Source organism: Leuresthes tenuis, unplaced genomic scaffold, assembly GCF_036924035.1.
Source record: "Leuresthes tenuis unplaced genomic scaffold, fLeuTen1.0.hap1 SCAF_10, whole genome shotgun sequence".
Lineage (NCBI taxonomy): Eukaryota > Metazoa > Chordata > Actinopteri > Atheriniformes > Atherinopsidae > Leuresthes > Leuresthes tenuis.
In genome coordinates this window covers 8,218,036-8,230,793 of record NW_027325364.1, presented here as the reverse complement: position 1 = coordinate 8,230,793, position 12,758 = coordinate 8,218,036, and the positions used below count along the sequence as shown (strand labels likewise).

General features: G+C 43.2%; 1 protein-coding gene across 2 annotated transcripts in view; it reads left to right on the top strand.

Annotated features, from left to right (window-relative positions):
• The first annotated feature begins 235 nt into the window (after positions 1-235).
• The window catches only part of ago3a (argonaute RISC catalytic component 3a), a 32,468-nt gene continuing 19,945 nt past the window's right edge, over positions 236-12,758 (top strand). For both annotated transcript variants that reach the window (XM_072393807.1, XM_072393806.1), the window contains exons 1-3: positions 236-1,021; positions 12,192-12,363; positions 12,628-12,748. In XM_072393807.1, coding sequence (XP_072249908.1) covers positions 1,003-1,021; positions 12,192-12,363; positions 12,628-12,748 — 312 coding nt within the window. In that variant the 5' untranslated portion in view covers positions 236-1,002. The remainder of the gene's footprint in view (positions 1,022-12,191; positions 12,364-12,627; positions 12,749-12,758) is intronic.

Genomic DNA, 12,758 nt, shown 5'->3' with positions numbered 1-12,758 from the left:
CAACAGAATGTAGCAGGGTTTGCATGTTAGACATTACTGAGGAGGATCTGTAACTTTAAACTCTCAGCCTTTTATCTAGCCTATCTACAGACTATTCTTATGTATGGTTTTTAAGATATTTCTCATCCATTGATTAATTCATAAACGGAGGATTACCTCTGGTTGAAGGCGGAGTTGATTGTTCTGACGTCTGGTGTCACAGAGCCCACCTCTTCCTGTCGGTGTCAGAAAGGCAACTTCACCATATTTAGCTGGCTTGCCGAAGCCCTGCAGAGTTGATCTGTCAACCAGCCTGGAAATCCTGACACTTATCGGCAGATTCAGTGCGGTCTTGACAGCTTTGTTCTTGCACCTGGATACAAATACAGAGGACGACGTCGTCGGGATACGGTGCTTGGGAAAGGAATCCGTGTTATCAGCTGTTTTTAACGCGATAAAAGTAGCCGTCGTCTGTCAGAATTTCAACTATCAGCCGAGCTATCCGAGCTAGCTAATTACTGTAGCTGCTCCGACTCTCGCTGTCCCGTAGATACGTATTTATGTCGTCCTTGCTAACGTTCATCATCGGTAGGGATTCATTTGGACTCAATGACCCCGCTGTGATGATATCCTGACAGCTCCCCTCGTCTGTTCCAGCCACTTTCCTAAGCCTGGCTAGTGAGCTAACTTTGCTAACTAGCAGGTTTTTACTGCTACGGCGCCGTTGAGTAGCCAGTAGCTTTCACCGTGGCACTGAAATCCAATTTCATACGTTGACTGTGTGCAAACGGCAGTTTCAGGGGACGCCGAAGACCATCGGCTGGCGAAACAACCGTACCTAAGGGAGTTCTTTGACAGTACATATAGAGAGGGAGAGGTGCGGGGGATAGCAGAGATCAGGATACTCGGACACTCAGCGCTGCTGAGGCGCTGTACTGCTGAAGGAGACACCGGAGTTAACGGAGGACTCCTAACCGTTTGACATCTGTGATCCGGGAAGTGAACCGGGCAGGGACCTCATGAATGGAAATCGGAACTACAGGTAATTTATCCGACGCTATCTCTTCACCATGTCGTTGACAGCTGAATAGTAGACGCGTAACAAGAAGTTATACATCTTTAGTGTAGTGTTACGAGTTCTCCTTAGTGAGATGGAACACCGGTGTAACGTCAAATTCTGTGACCTATCAGGCTCGATCCGACTTTTTCTATTTGGGTTTTCAGCTACTGAGATATATATGTATATGTAAATATATTTGATTAATCACGCCTTATGAGCTCACTATGATTCCTATGTCTAAACGTGGCTGTAGCATGGCATCGGCATGGATCACAAATGTTCATATCTGGGATTTTCCCCCCTCCCTCTGCTTTTGCTGTCATCTATCATCATTAGCCAAGTGTGGGCTTCATGAGACAGCAATTGAAGATCAGACTGGTATTCCCCTGCATCAGTAGAGGACTGTTACATTAAATCTAGCATAGCTGGTCACCTGAGAGCACGTGACACAGGGTGAACTCGGTCCCTTCAAGGTTCCCTGGGTCTTGGTCAGCAACTGACCCCCAGCTGACCTCTGCATATTTAGCAGGAGCATCTATAGGATGTCATTTGACCCGTTTTTGTCGTGCACATGCCCGGTGCCCAAACCATGAAGCCATGCTTTATCACGCTTAACATGCGGGTAGGTATTTCCCAATTGTGGCTTCAAGTTAAACCTTAAAATGATTTGAGGTTTAACTTCATGTGAACAGTTTTCTGTGCAGCGTCAAGGTGTCGGTCTCTTTTGTGTTCATAGCGGCAGTTAAACTGTCTGAACCACCTGGCTTTGTGTCCACTGTAACGGAAGCTTTCCACTTATGCGACCATAAAGTGAATGCTTGGTACACTTGGTTAGGCAGTGATACTTGATACAGCAGTTGGTTTCCAGCCCACTCGCTCCTTCTGAGGAGGAGATCCCTCTCTGCTGCCTATTCTCTTACTCGCATATCAGCTCCTCTCAGGTGGGAAGCTTCCCAGCTTGAATAGCAAGGACCACAAGGCGCTTTCCCAGCAACTAAGCACCTCCAGTGATATCAGACAAATGCAAACATGTGCGCACAGTCACAATCTGTTACCTGGAATCAGCTTGGCATTTCCTCATGGCACAAGTCTTTTCCAATGTTTTTCTAAAATTAAACCCGAGCTCTGATGTGACTTTGCTGTCTGTCCACCAAAACAGAATTTAAATGGTATCATCTGGATGGATAAAAACAGTTTGTATAACTTAGTCCTGTGGCTTGAGCATCTTAGTCTTTGATGGATTTCTGTTTACCTCTTCCTCTGAGGAGTTTGATTTGTGTATGCTGCTGAAATACCACTAATCAGCATTGTTGCCCTAAGGAAAGAAGAAAAAAAGAAAGAGTTAGAGACCCACCATCAAAGCACTTTGAGAACACAACACATGGAGCTTTACACAGGATGCACTGCTGGACAACTTTACATTAAGTGTGTCAAGAGTGAGGTTGGTGCTCTCACTTCATGAGGCATTAATGCATTAATGCAAACACACACAAGCATGTTTTACTGAATCATTGTCTGGCTGTCTGGATATTGTTTGTGTGTGTTGTTGGTCACTAACCGCCACGGGCCAGCCAGTGAGCCCTACGCCTGAGTAAATGATTAAAAGGGGGCCCTCAATCAGTCAGTCAGTGTGAGAAAATGTAAATTGATTGCTCAGCCCGCTTAGCAACTGACAGTCCCTCTTCTCCCCGGTACCAGTCTGAGAAGCAGCATATGTGGAAAATGGAAACCGTGGCTCTCGAGAGCTTAGCGTCTCAAATATAAGGAGCGAAAGGCTTTTAGGCATTAAATAAATTAAATCCATTTGATGTGCTAGCCTCACAGCAGTTCACTAACAGTTCGCCACTTGATACTGATTTTAGGGAGTAAAAAGTATTCAAACGTCAGTCTGTTTGCAGAGCATGTGAGTTCTATTGAAAAAGGAACATAATGGGATCACCGTTTAACTTTCCAGCAATGCATATTACGAAGTAGCCGGCGGTTTACCATGAAGAGACTGCCCGCCGCTGGCTGATCACCGGTCCTGGGCACTGTGCTGCAGGCAGTGCAGTATGTGTGAGTGTGGAGCCGTCCTGCTGGACAGACTATGTGCTACCATTATTACTTAATGGCCCCAGATAACTTTTTTTCTTTTGTTCAGCTTAGCCAGAACTGACTTAAATTTTCCAATTATGTGCTTATCCTAGTTAACATTTCTGGAAACCTCATGATATAGCTAGACAGCCTTTATTCAAATGTTTGTGCTGACATTCATCATGCAGCTGTGTCGTTTTAGTGGCTGGCTTTTCTTAAAGTGAAATATGTTAATTGGCTTTCTTTTAAATTGCTTTTCACTGGGATATCTGTACTTCAGGTCGGAGTCAGCAGCATGAACGCTGAAGTAACAAAGTCTGCTTATCAAAACCTCCCATAGTTGTCCAACTCCTGTCAAATGAGCATGTTTAAGGAAAGAAAATCATCATTTCTTTCGGTCAAGTTACTGTTTGAGCGAAGCTGCATCAAAGTGAAACTTATGCCTGTTTGATTTTTAAGAGATATTTAATTTATTCTTCATTTTGGTGCCACGTTCTCTACACATAGGCGCATTTGATGTATTGAGACAAGCAGTTTACTGGAAGACAGTTAGGCGGACAATTCAGCACAAAAGGAAGGGGCTTCCCACCCTCTGCTCTCCACCTGTCACACTGTAACCAGGTGGGGTTTGAGTTGGCTGGTGATGACTCAGCTTGGTATGAGAGGCAGCTCTGGTGGAGGTGGGGTTTGTGGTCCATTAAAACGATGATGTGTCTTTGAAATATTTTGGGGCGAACAACTGAAAGAGGGTTACTGTTTGTTTGATTGTTTTCTATGTCTTCGTCCACCAGTTTTTTTGTTTTTTTTTAAAATTTTCTCTCACAATCCTGAGATTCCCGCTCTTTTTTTCTTTCTTTCTTTATTCAGTTACCACCCTCCTTTCTCTTCCTTGGTTACCCCTTCTGTTCCCTCTCCGTGCCCCAGTGGGAAACTCTGCCTTCCCTGTCATTCTTCTTGTAGGTCGATTCTCTGTGGATTTTGCACAGACAGTAGGGTCTGCTTTGAGGGAGGGCTTAGTGCTTGATTTGCAGTCTCTCCTCATAATACTCAGTTCATTCAAGAAGCCCAGTGACAATGGACTGGCCCCCGTCTGCAATCCCAGCCACCCATAAGGCTATTTTGGCATATTGTCATTGGTTTCTATGGGGAATGCACTTTATTATTGCTCCTTAGCTCGTTGTCTTAAAGGGAGTGTATGGGGGGGGGGGGGGGGGGGGGGGGTTGTTGTTGATGTCATTAAGGAAAAGGGAAAATGCCATCCTCTCATCCCCTATTTTTGCATCATATGCCATGAGGTGACTTCAGTACAAGTAAGTGAGTCTGCAGTGGGTGATTTTAGGTGTTAAATTTTATTTGGTTCCCTTAAACATTTGTTTATGCTGTGAAGAATGAACATTATTTGGATGGGGAAAAACAAGCTAGTATCGATTCAAGTGCTTAATTATATGCGTTTCCAAATGAGTAGAGGTATTTTCCTACTCTTTTGTGAATGTAAAGCTTGTCATCGTCATTTTTTTGTGACCTAAGTCCAAAAGAGCTGCTGCACGTAACGTGCTGATTTATATTCAGCCACCACTGACACCATTACTCTGCGTGGTTTATATCCACTTACTGACCTTGATTTCTTCAATAGGAAGACGAAGGTATTGTTTAGCTTAGCTTTTTTAAGTGTTTTGAACCCAAAACTGTCCTATGCATGCATCACATTGGCTATCTAAAACACCCCATATTGTTATTTGAAACCTTTGGCTCTGTCTGGAATATTTTTGCTGATGCTCACTTAAAGGTCCTAATCATGTGTCAGTGTAGTAGACTTGGGGGTGGCTCTGACTGACTCATCTGTGGTGTTTACAACAAACTCCAACATGTGGGCTGAGTTCACAGTGGGAAAAATCAAGGGGTGTATGTGTTGGAGGAGGAAGAGGACTGAAGTTTGTGATGTGTCACATTGTTTTAAGCCAGAGCAGCCAGACCACGCTTCTTTTCCACCTCCTCCTCCCTCTGCCTTTCCTTTTCCTGAGGTCTGCTTTTTTGGGGGGGGCTGCAAGGGGCTCATTTTTGGGGGAGGTTATGCAGGAAGAGGGGGACCTGGAAGGGGAAGTCTATGGGTTTTGTTTTAAGGCACTGGAGTACAGAGGAAAATCCTCTGTTAAGAACGTATAAAACATCTTTGCCCTTTTTTCCGTGCAGTGTTGAAAACAGAATAATCAATAGAGAGGCCAATAGTCCTCAAATCGCATCACAAGTTAAATATGTGTTTGTTTGCAATGGAAGATGTTCATTTACATGTCTTTTGGCCGATGTAATAAAAAATACAGCTATGAACATCTGAGTGAAGGATACAGAGCACTGCTTAAATGTTTTTGTGTGCTTAAGGTTCTTCTTTACTTGGTAGAAGTTGTCTGTAGCAGGTTTTGTTTACGGTTTATCTTTGTCAATACATTAATCATTTGATAATGTTACAACTAGAGCCCTCCCCTAAAAAAGAAAGCAAAATGTTTTAAGCCAGAAAAATACGATGTTTAGATGCTCATTTTAAGCATTATAACAGATGCAAAGTTACCATTGTATCAGGCTGATTCTGGGGGGGGATTTTTACCCATTTTTTTTTTTTTCTTCTCAATTTTGACAAACCGACTTTTAACTCGTGTACGATCTTCCTGTTCAGATGTTGACACTTTGGGTTGCCTTGTTTTGGTCTGTTAATTTATTAGTGTGCAAGCAAACCCTCAGAGTGACAGAGCCCTCATCCTGCCCAAGTCAACATTAAAAGTCAACAAGCCGTGGCCCCCGCTCGCTCTTCCACTCAGGCTCAACCAGCAAGACAGAGGGTTTCATTTAGCCTTGCTGAATAAGATCTTCTTGTCGGTTTAAGAGAGCTGCTACTTTGTCTGAATGAATAGACTGTATACATGTGCGTGTGCTAATCATAAGTAACCTACCTGTGTCAGTAAGACAGTTGGGCCTTCCCTTACGCCTCTGAGTCAGAACTAGTTTCCCACTACAGATGATTCTTTACCCCCTCCAAATACCCCCACCCCCTTCTTTCTGATATTTGTGTCGGGGAGGCTCCTTTGCTCTCATTCTGCCTCGGGTTTGGCTTGAGGGGGATTTCAACATTTTTGCATGTTGTTGTGACCATGCCCCCCCAGCCTGTCAGTATGTGGTGGCCTGCTGGTGTTTATCTGTAGTAGAGAGTGGCAGTGACTCCCTCGACTGCCAGATGCAGCACTCTCTTGAGGTTGAAGAAGGGAATCGGAGGGAGGAGTCCTGCTGTGCGCGACTTGCATCAGTCCTTCCTTGCCAGCTTTCAGTATACGTCTGTGCGTTTCGAGGTTCTGCCTGCTGTGACTGACGCTATTGTGCCTGGCCACTGAGCACTCGCCCTGTTCCCACAGCTCAGGCCTCTCTGGATTAGAAATACAACAGCTGTATTGTGTGTGTGTGTGTGGCGGGGGCTGGGGGGGGGCATGTGCACACGTTAGCAGCGTGGACATTTGTGTATAGGAGGGATGAAGTTGAGGGGGTTTGCAGCGACTGGATGTCAGCCTAGCTTCTCACCATCCAGTTTCTCTGGCTCGCAGCCCACTGCGTACAGTGTGACTGTGTTGTGTTGCAAAGCAGCCGAGTGGAATGAGTTCACATTGCTGAGATGTTTCTGCAAAATATTTATGTGCAAAGAACAGCATCACAGTTATTGGTGTCTTTATATAATGCTCATTTGACCTTATTGTGCTATGTGCACTCCTGTAGTGCAGCATAGCTCCGGTACCTAAAGATACCAAAAGGTATCTTCAGTTGCTCATGTTCTTGCCACACATTTACCACAAATACAGCAGTAAGGCAGCAAATGGAATAGTACTAGCTGCACATATCTTACCATTTACTACTAAGTTTTTATTCATTTGATTATGAGCTACTGACAAATGATTTTCAAGATACTTGTTATTAATGGTAAATGCACCCTTGAGCCAGACAAGGATCAGGTTAAACACACTCCGTTTGATAAGCTCTCAGATACACGTGCAGCAAGGAACACTGTCACAGGAAAAGCATGTATGAGTTTGATTTGCATGTTGTGTACATGCATCTGTTGGATGTTCTGGTGTTGGATTCCCTGAAGTTGCAGACAGTGTCAGAAACTCTGTACCTTTCTAGTTAACTTGTTTAAAGCTGAATGGCGCTCAAAAAGAGTTGAACAGAAGTAAACTGAAGCTTGCTTTTAGAAAATCTTGGCAAAAGTGTCAGTATTTGCAGCATGTTTTTCATGCTGATGAATGAATTATGCTGCACGACTTGTAGGAGTTGGTTTGATATTGTATACTTGTAATGAAGCCACGTTGCTGTTGGAGAACAGTGCAAATGACGTCAATTCCAGCTGACCACGGCGGCTGTTTTGTGAAACAGGACACTGTCAAAGTTTAAAAGCTCTCTCTGGAGCCTAAATGTCTGCTTTTGATTGGCATATCGCATCGAAGTAGAACATAGGTGAAATAAAGTGGCTCATTTGTTAGACTGGGAGAACTTCCTCAGTTCACACGTTAAAGTGTCCTTGGGCAAGATTCCAACCCCACACTGGCCCCTAATGCGTTCCTCCCTTGTAAGTCAGTTTGGATAAAAGAATATCTCTTTAAATGGATGTAATGTGTTTTATGGTAATATAATTTGTTTTAGAATGCAAAATATTTAGTCAGGAATAGAAATGAAATGATGCTAAATGTTAGTTAAAGAGCATCAGTGTAAATATTATGCCTTGGCTCTCACTTTTGGACCAACAGCTTGCAGTCATCTATATTCATTACCCCGAATGGGATTGTAAATGCTGTAGAATACTTCATCCATCCATTTTCCATACATCAGAAACAGGGATGGAAGAAAGGACCTTCTTGCTCTTGGTGCTAAGCACCACAACACCATTTACAGTTGAAATGAAATGAAAATTATTTGGGTATTGAGTTACGTTTTTTTGCACATCCAGGTGTTATCTCGCAGGCTATGTTTGGTTCAGTGCTAGTGACCAAAGACGGTTAAACCACCGCCCATCAGAGGAGAAACCTTCCCATTATAGAACAACTTCTGGAGTGAATACATTGCAGTAGAATAACTGGTTACCCCCAAAATAATGGGTGAACACCAACAGACATGAGGCTCCGCCCATCCATCCCTTTTTTTGTGAACAATTTCACCAAGATACTTCATTTCAACTGTGGTCATTAAAGGCTCACTGTTTGTTTTGTCATCTTTAACTAAATGACTCTACAGGCTCAGTGAATAAGGACAAGGGAAGATTTAATCCACTCTCCTCAGTTTAGGCATGTCCTTCCTGTAATTATCCGAAAGTGCACCCACATACATACGGTGCAGCATTTCTCAACTAAACAGCAGCTTTCCTTAAACCCTTAAACACACTCACCGTGTGGAGAGTTGTTGAGCGTCAAGTGTGCAGATTTGTGGTTGACTTTCAGCATTTATAATAGCCAGCTATAACATGTCACCCACCAGCAGTAGAAGTAATTCTGGCCCCAACATGTCCAAGGTTAGTCTTTTATGTTTAATCTTACTGTGTCTGGATGTTCTTGTAAACTCACGATGGCAAGTTTGTGTGTTTTGTGGCTTTGCTTCCTCGCACACACCTTCCACAGTGTGGGAGAGGCCAATTTGACTGTCTCGTATTAAAGTAGATTAAAGATAACATTATGCACATGAATGTCCTGAATGTCTAAGTGTATTTCATTGCTGGAGGCAGTGGGTATCTTGGATAAATGTATAGAAGCTTGGATCTGAAGTGCACTGTTCATCCTCCTCACACCCCCCCACCCACATTTATTATGTCTCTCAGTGAAGAAATACAGATAGAGAGGGAGTTTTCTGATGTGTTGCTGAATCATCAGGGCCAGGTTGGCTGTTCATAAATGCTGCAACACACATCTGTATGACGCACTTGGTAGAATTTCAGAAAATCGCAGCCTGTCGCCTCCCATGTGCGTACTGTCGCAAGATCCCATCTGCAGTAATCGTTGCAGATGACTGCTTTGGCTAAAGTGAATTTTCTTAAGCTGGAGGTTTTTATGGAATGATCTCTAGTCCAGAAATAAAAACACTTCTTTTCTTTTTTTTCTTTATTAAATTCTTAGGTTTTTCTCCTCTATTTTTACACAACTGAAATCATGCTTTAGTCAGTTTTAAGCCTCAAATTCAGTGAGCGAAATGTTTCACCGAATGGAGCGATGGGCCTTGAAGGAAATATTAGGTCTGATTTTCAACAGTCATTTGGGAACCTTAATATCCAAACATCTCTGAACATTTCATCAGCAGACTTCACAGGAAGCCAAGGAATGCAGAGGAAGCTCAGCCAAATAACAGTGATGAGGCCAGTGTTTTAATTAGAGCATCACGAGTTGTTTGTTGTGATGCCTGTTTACATCCAGTCAGATTACCAAAGTGCCAACACAAGAGACGGCAGGTGGTGCGCTGCTTTTGATTTCAGTGATAATTTCTGTCAATGTGAAATTAATCAGGGAAAGCACGTGGTCGTGTTTGTGCGAAATGCTAAAAACAGTAACTCTCTGTATCAAAAACAATCATGTGTGGCTGTGCGAAACCACTGCTACAAATGACTGTATGTATGTGTGGTTTTCATTCTAAAACAAAACTAAGTGGCTATGTTTGTGCACTGGTGGGTGGAATATAGGAACTTACCCTCCGTGCGTGGGTTTTTAAATTTGTTTTCTTTACTTTAAGTAAGACCCCATCATTGCTTCTGTATGGGATCCATTGAGTCCAGAGGCCGGATGCTCCGCTGTGTGCTTCTTTGACTGTGGTGGTGGTTCTGTGACTCACGCTGAACGTAGGCCAGTCCCAAGAGGCAGATGAAAGCTGCAAAACACTAACCCGGCCCAGTCTGTCATCCTGCCACTCCCTGCTATCCTGGTCCTGCTCGCCAACTTAACCGGGACCATCGCATCACAGAAAAAACAACAAACAAAAAGTGGCTCCAAGTGAAGAAGCACATTTTACTGTTTGTGCTGAGGGACTTGTGTTCCAAAATGTAATGATTTGGGACTCCTCATAATCCGTGGCAGACTACAGATAAGACTTGTATGTGTGCTCCCTCTGTTTGCCACTGTCTAGAGTTGGGCATATCTCACAAATTCCACCAAAGACCCTGTGGGAATTACCATAAAGTTTGAGTGCACATAGTGTTGTGTGACAGCTGTGGCAGGAACACTAGACATTCCTCCTTTCTTTTCAGCATTATACCCCATTAATGCAAGGCATTTCATTCAAGAGCCCTTTACCCTCCATCAGTCTGGTTACTCTTTGCTCTACAGCCCACCAAAGGAGAAACCTTCCTCAGCTCAACTGTAAATAAACAAGCTCTTATTGTCTGCTATTACGGCACCTGGCATAAGGTTTCTGTTTTGCCGAGAGGAGTTTTTAATGAACTTCCTCTCAGCAGAAGGCTCACCCCCAGATTCACCTACACATCTGTGCCTATGAGTCAGGTCGCTGTTGAATCATACACTCAACCATGACTCTCATTTATCAATGACACATTCGGGGGAGTTTAATTTTGTCTTTTTTTTAGTAGAAGGCACCATGCAAGGCAGCGATTGCCAGGCTAATGAAAAAGTTTCACTTGTTTTTATGTGTAGATGTGTTTTGCGTTACAACCGTAGAATGCGTCATGAGTGTAATCCTAAAATCGCAGTAGTTCATCAGCGCAACCATGTGGATGTGGACTTAAGCCTCAGCAGACCCAAAATAGCCTCCACATGAGTGTGCCACATTAAATTGATTTCTGGATTAAAGTGACTCATGTCTGAGACATGTCATGGTCTGTGTGTTACGAATGCATGAACTTTGTGTTGATTTCCTGAGGCGTCCTCTGTTCTGTTTGTATTACACATGCATCTAACTGACATTTGTCATTGATGTCCCCTTCAAGTGCTGTTGGGATTTCAGTCACGATGCACTGACTTTTTAAAAGTGTTTTCATGTTGTAAAATCCTTTTGAGAAGTTTCATCAAAGCCGACAACGAGCCCCTGTGACCGTTTGTCTGCCTTTTGTCTTTTCGGTGTGTAATGTTCTGCTGATGGCGGGGCACCCAGAAAGGTTGTCCAGCATAGTGAATGAACTCTGTCGTAAGTTAATGCAGCTTTAACTGCGTTATATTTCAATGCATGAAGCCTAACAAAACAATTTTGATACATTAGTTTTAATCGAAAAGCAGGTTTTTGAGTGAAATAAACGGCTCGTATCGGCGCCAGAACCTGAAAGACTAAACTGATAATGACCTGACTTCATCCAAACATTTTTTACCTTCCTGAATAGTTTAGAGACTCTCGCTCCATTCTGCACCGCAGAAGCTGTGTCCTCCTGCGTACGCCTGCCTTGTACGTTGGAGTCAGCAGTTGGAGGTTGTCTGTATGATGTGTTCAGGAGCAATTTTTTCAACATGAGGAGACTCTGCAAGGTGTCTGCTGTCGGCGCTGGTCGTCGGTGTCGGTTTGTTGTATAAAATACTTAGTATCAGAGATTTTGGATGACAATATTTTATCTATATTTATTTAGGTGAATCCTAAATTAGTTTCCATACCATCAAGACTGATCATCTGCTGATTCATGCACTTCCTGATTCATATACACATGTTTAATGCATCAAAGTCGCGAGCCCTTGAGATGCCCTTTTATTTCAGTTTGTGTATCTTGGATAAAATGTTATCAAATGTCAAAGAATTTAAAATGTATTTTATTGTTTTATTTTTAATTATGCACTAACCTTATCTTGACATTTGTAATTTCATCTGTTAATTCTTTAATTTACAGTCAGATGCTTGTTATTTCTGCGAAGCAGTGCTGACAGGGTTGTTGAAAGTCAAAAGAAATAGCATTAAACTTTCAGTGTAGTTAAAGTGATATAAGAAACATTAAATTGAAGAAAGAGACGTTAAACATCGATGCACTGTAATGCAGATTCTGTGATGAGCACTCACTGTCAGCTAAGGTTCATAAAATGTTTAGGCTTGACTCAGATCCAGCTGTTTATTCATCTTTCCCTCCTTGGTCTCCGGTCAGGAGCCGTTGGGGCCCAGGCCCTGTTCTCCATGCCTCGGCGGCCTGGCTATGGCACCATGGGGAAGCCAATCAAGCTGCTGGCCAACTGCTTCCAGGTGGATATCCCAAAGATGGATGTCTACCTCTACGAGGTGGACATCAAGCCTGACAAGTGCCCACGGCGAGTCAACAGGTAGGATGGCTACTATACGTAAAACTTTTGCATTACTTTTTCAAAAATTTCATTTGAGTAATGCCAGATGTGGACATCTCGCTGATATCTAATATTGTGCAGCTTGCGGTGAGTAAGTATGTAAGATTTCAGTGGTTTGCCAAAGGATTCACAGAGGCTCTTCCTGATGATTTGATTTGTTGATATGACAGCGTAGACATGCTTTGACGACTTGTACTACATCTTAAAAGAAGTTAAGAGAAAATGTACGTGAATGTCATGCAGGGAGGTGGTTGACTCTATGGTGCAGCACTTCAAGGTGACAATCTTTGGGGATCGCAGGCCAGTCTATGATGGAAAGAAGAGTCTTTACACAGCCAACCCACTGCCTGTGGCACCCACAGGGGTGAGCTGGA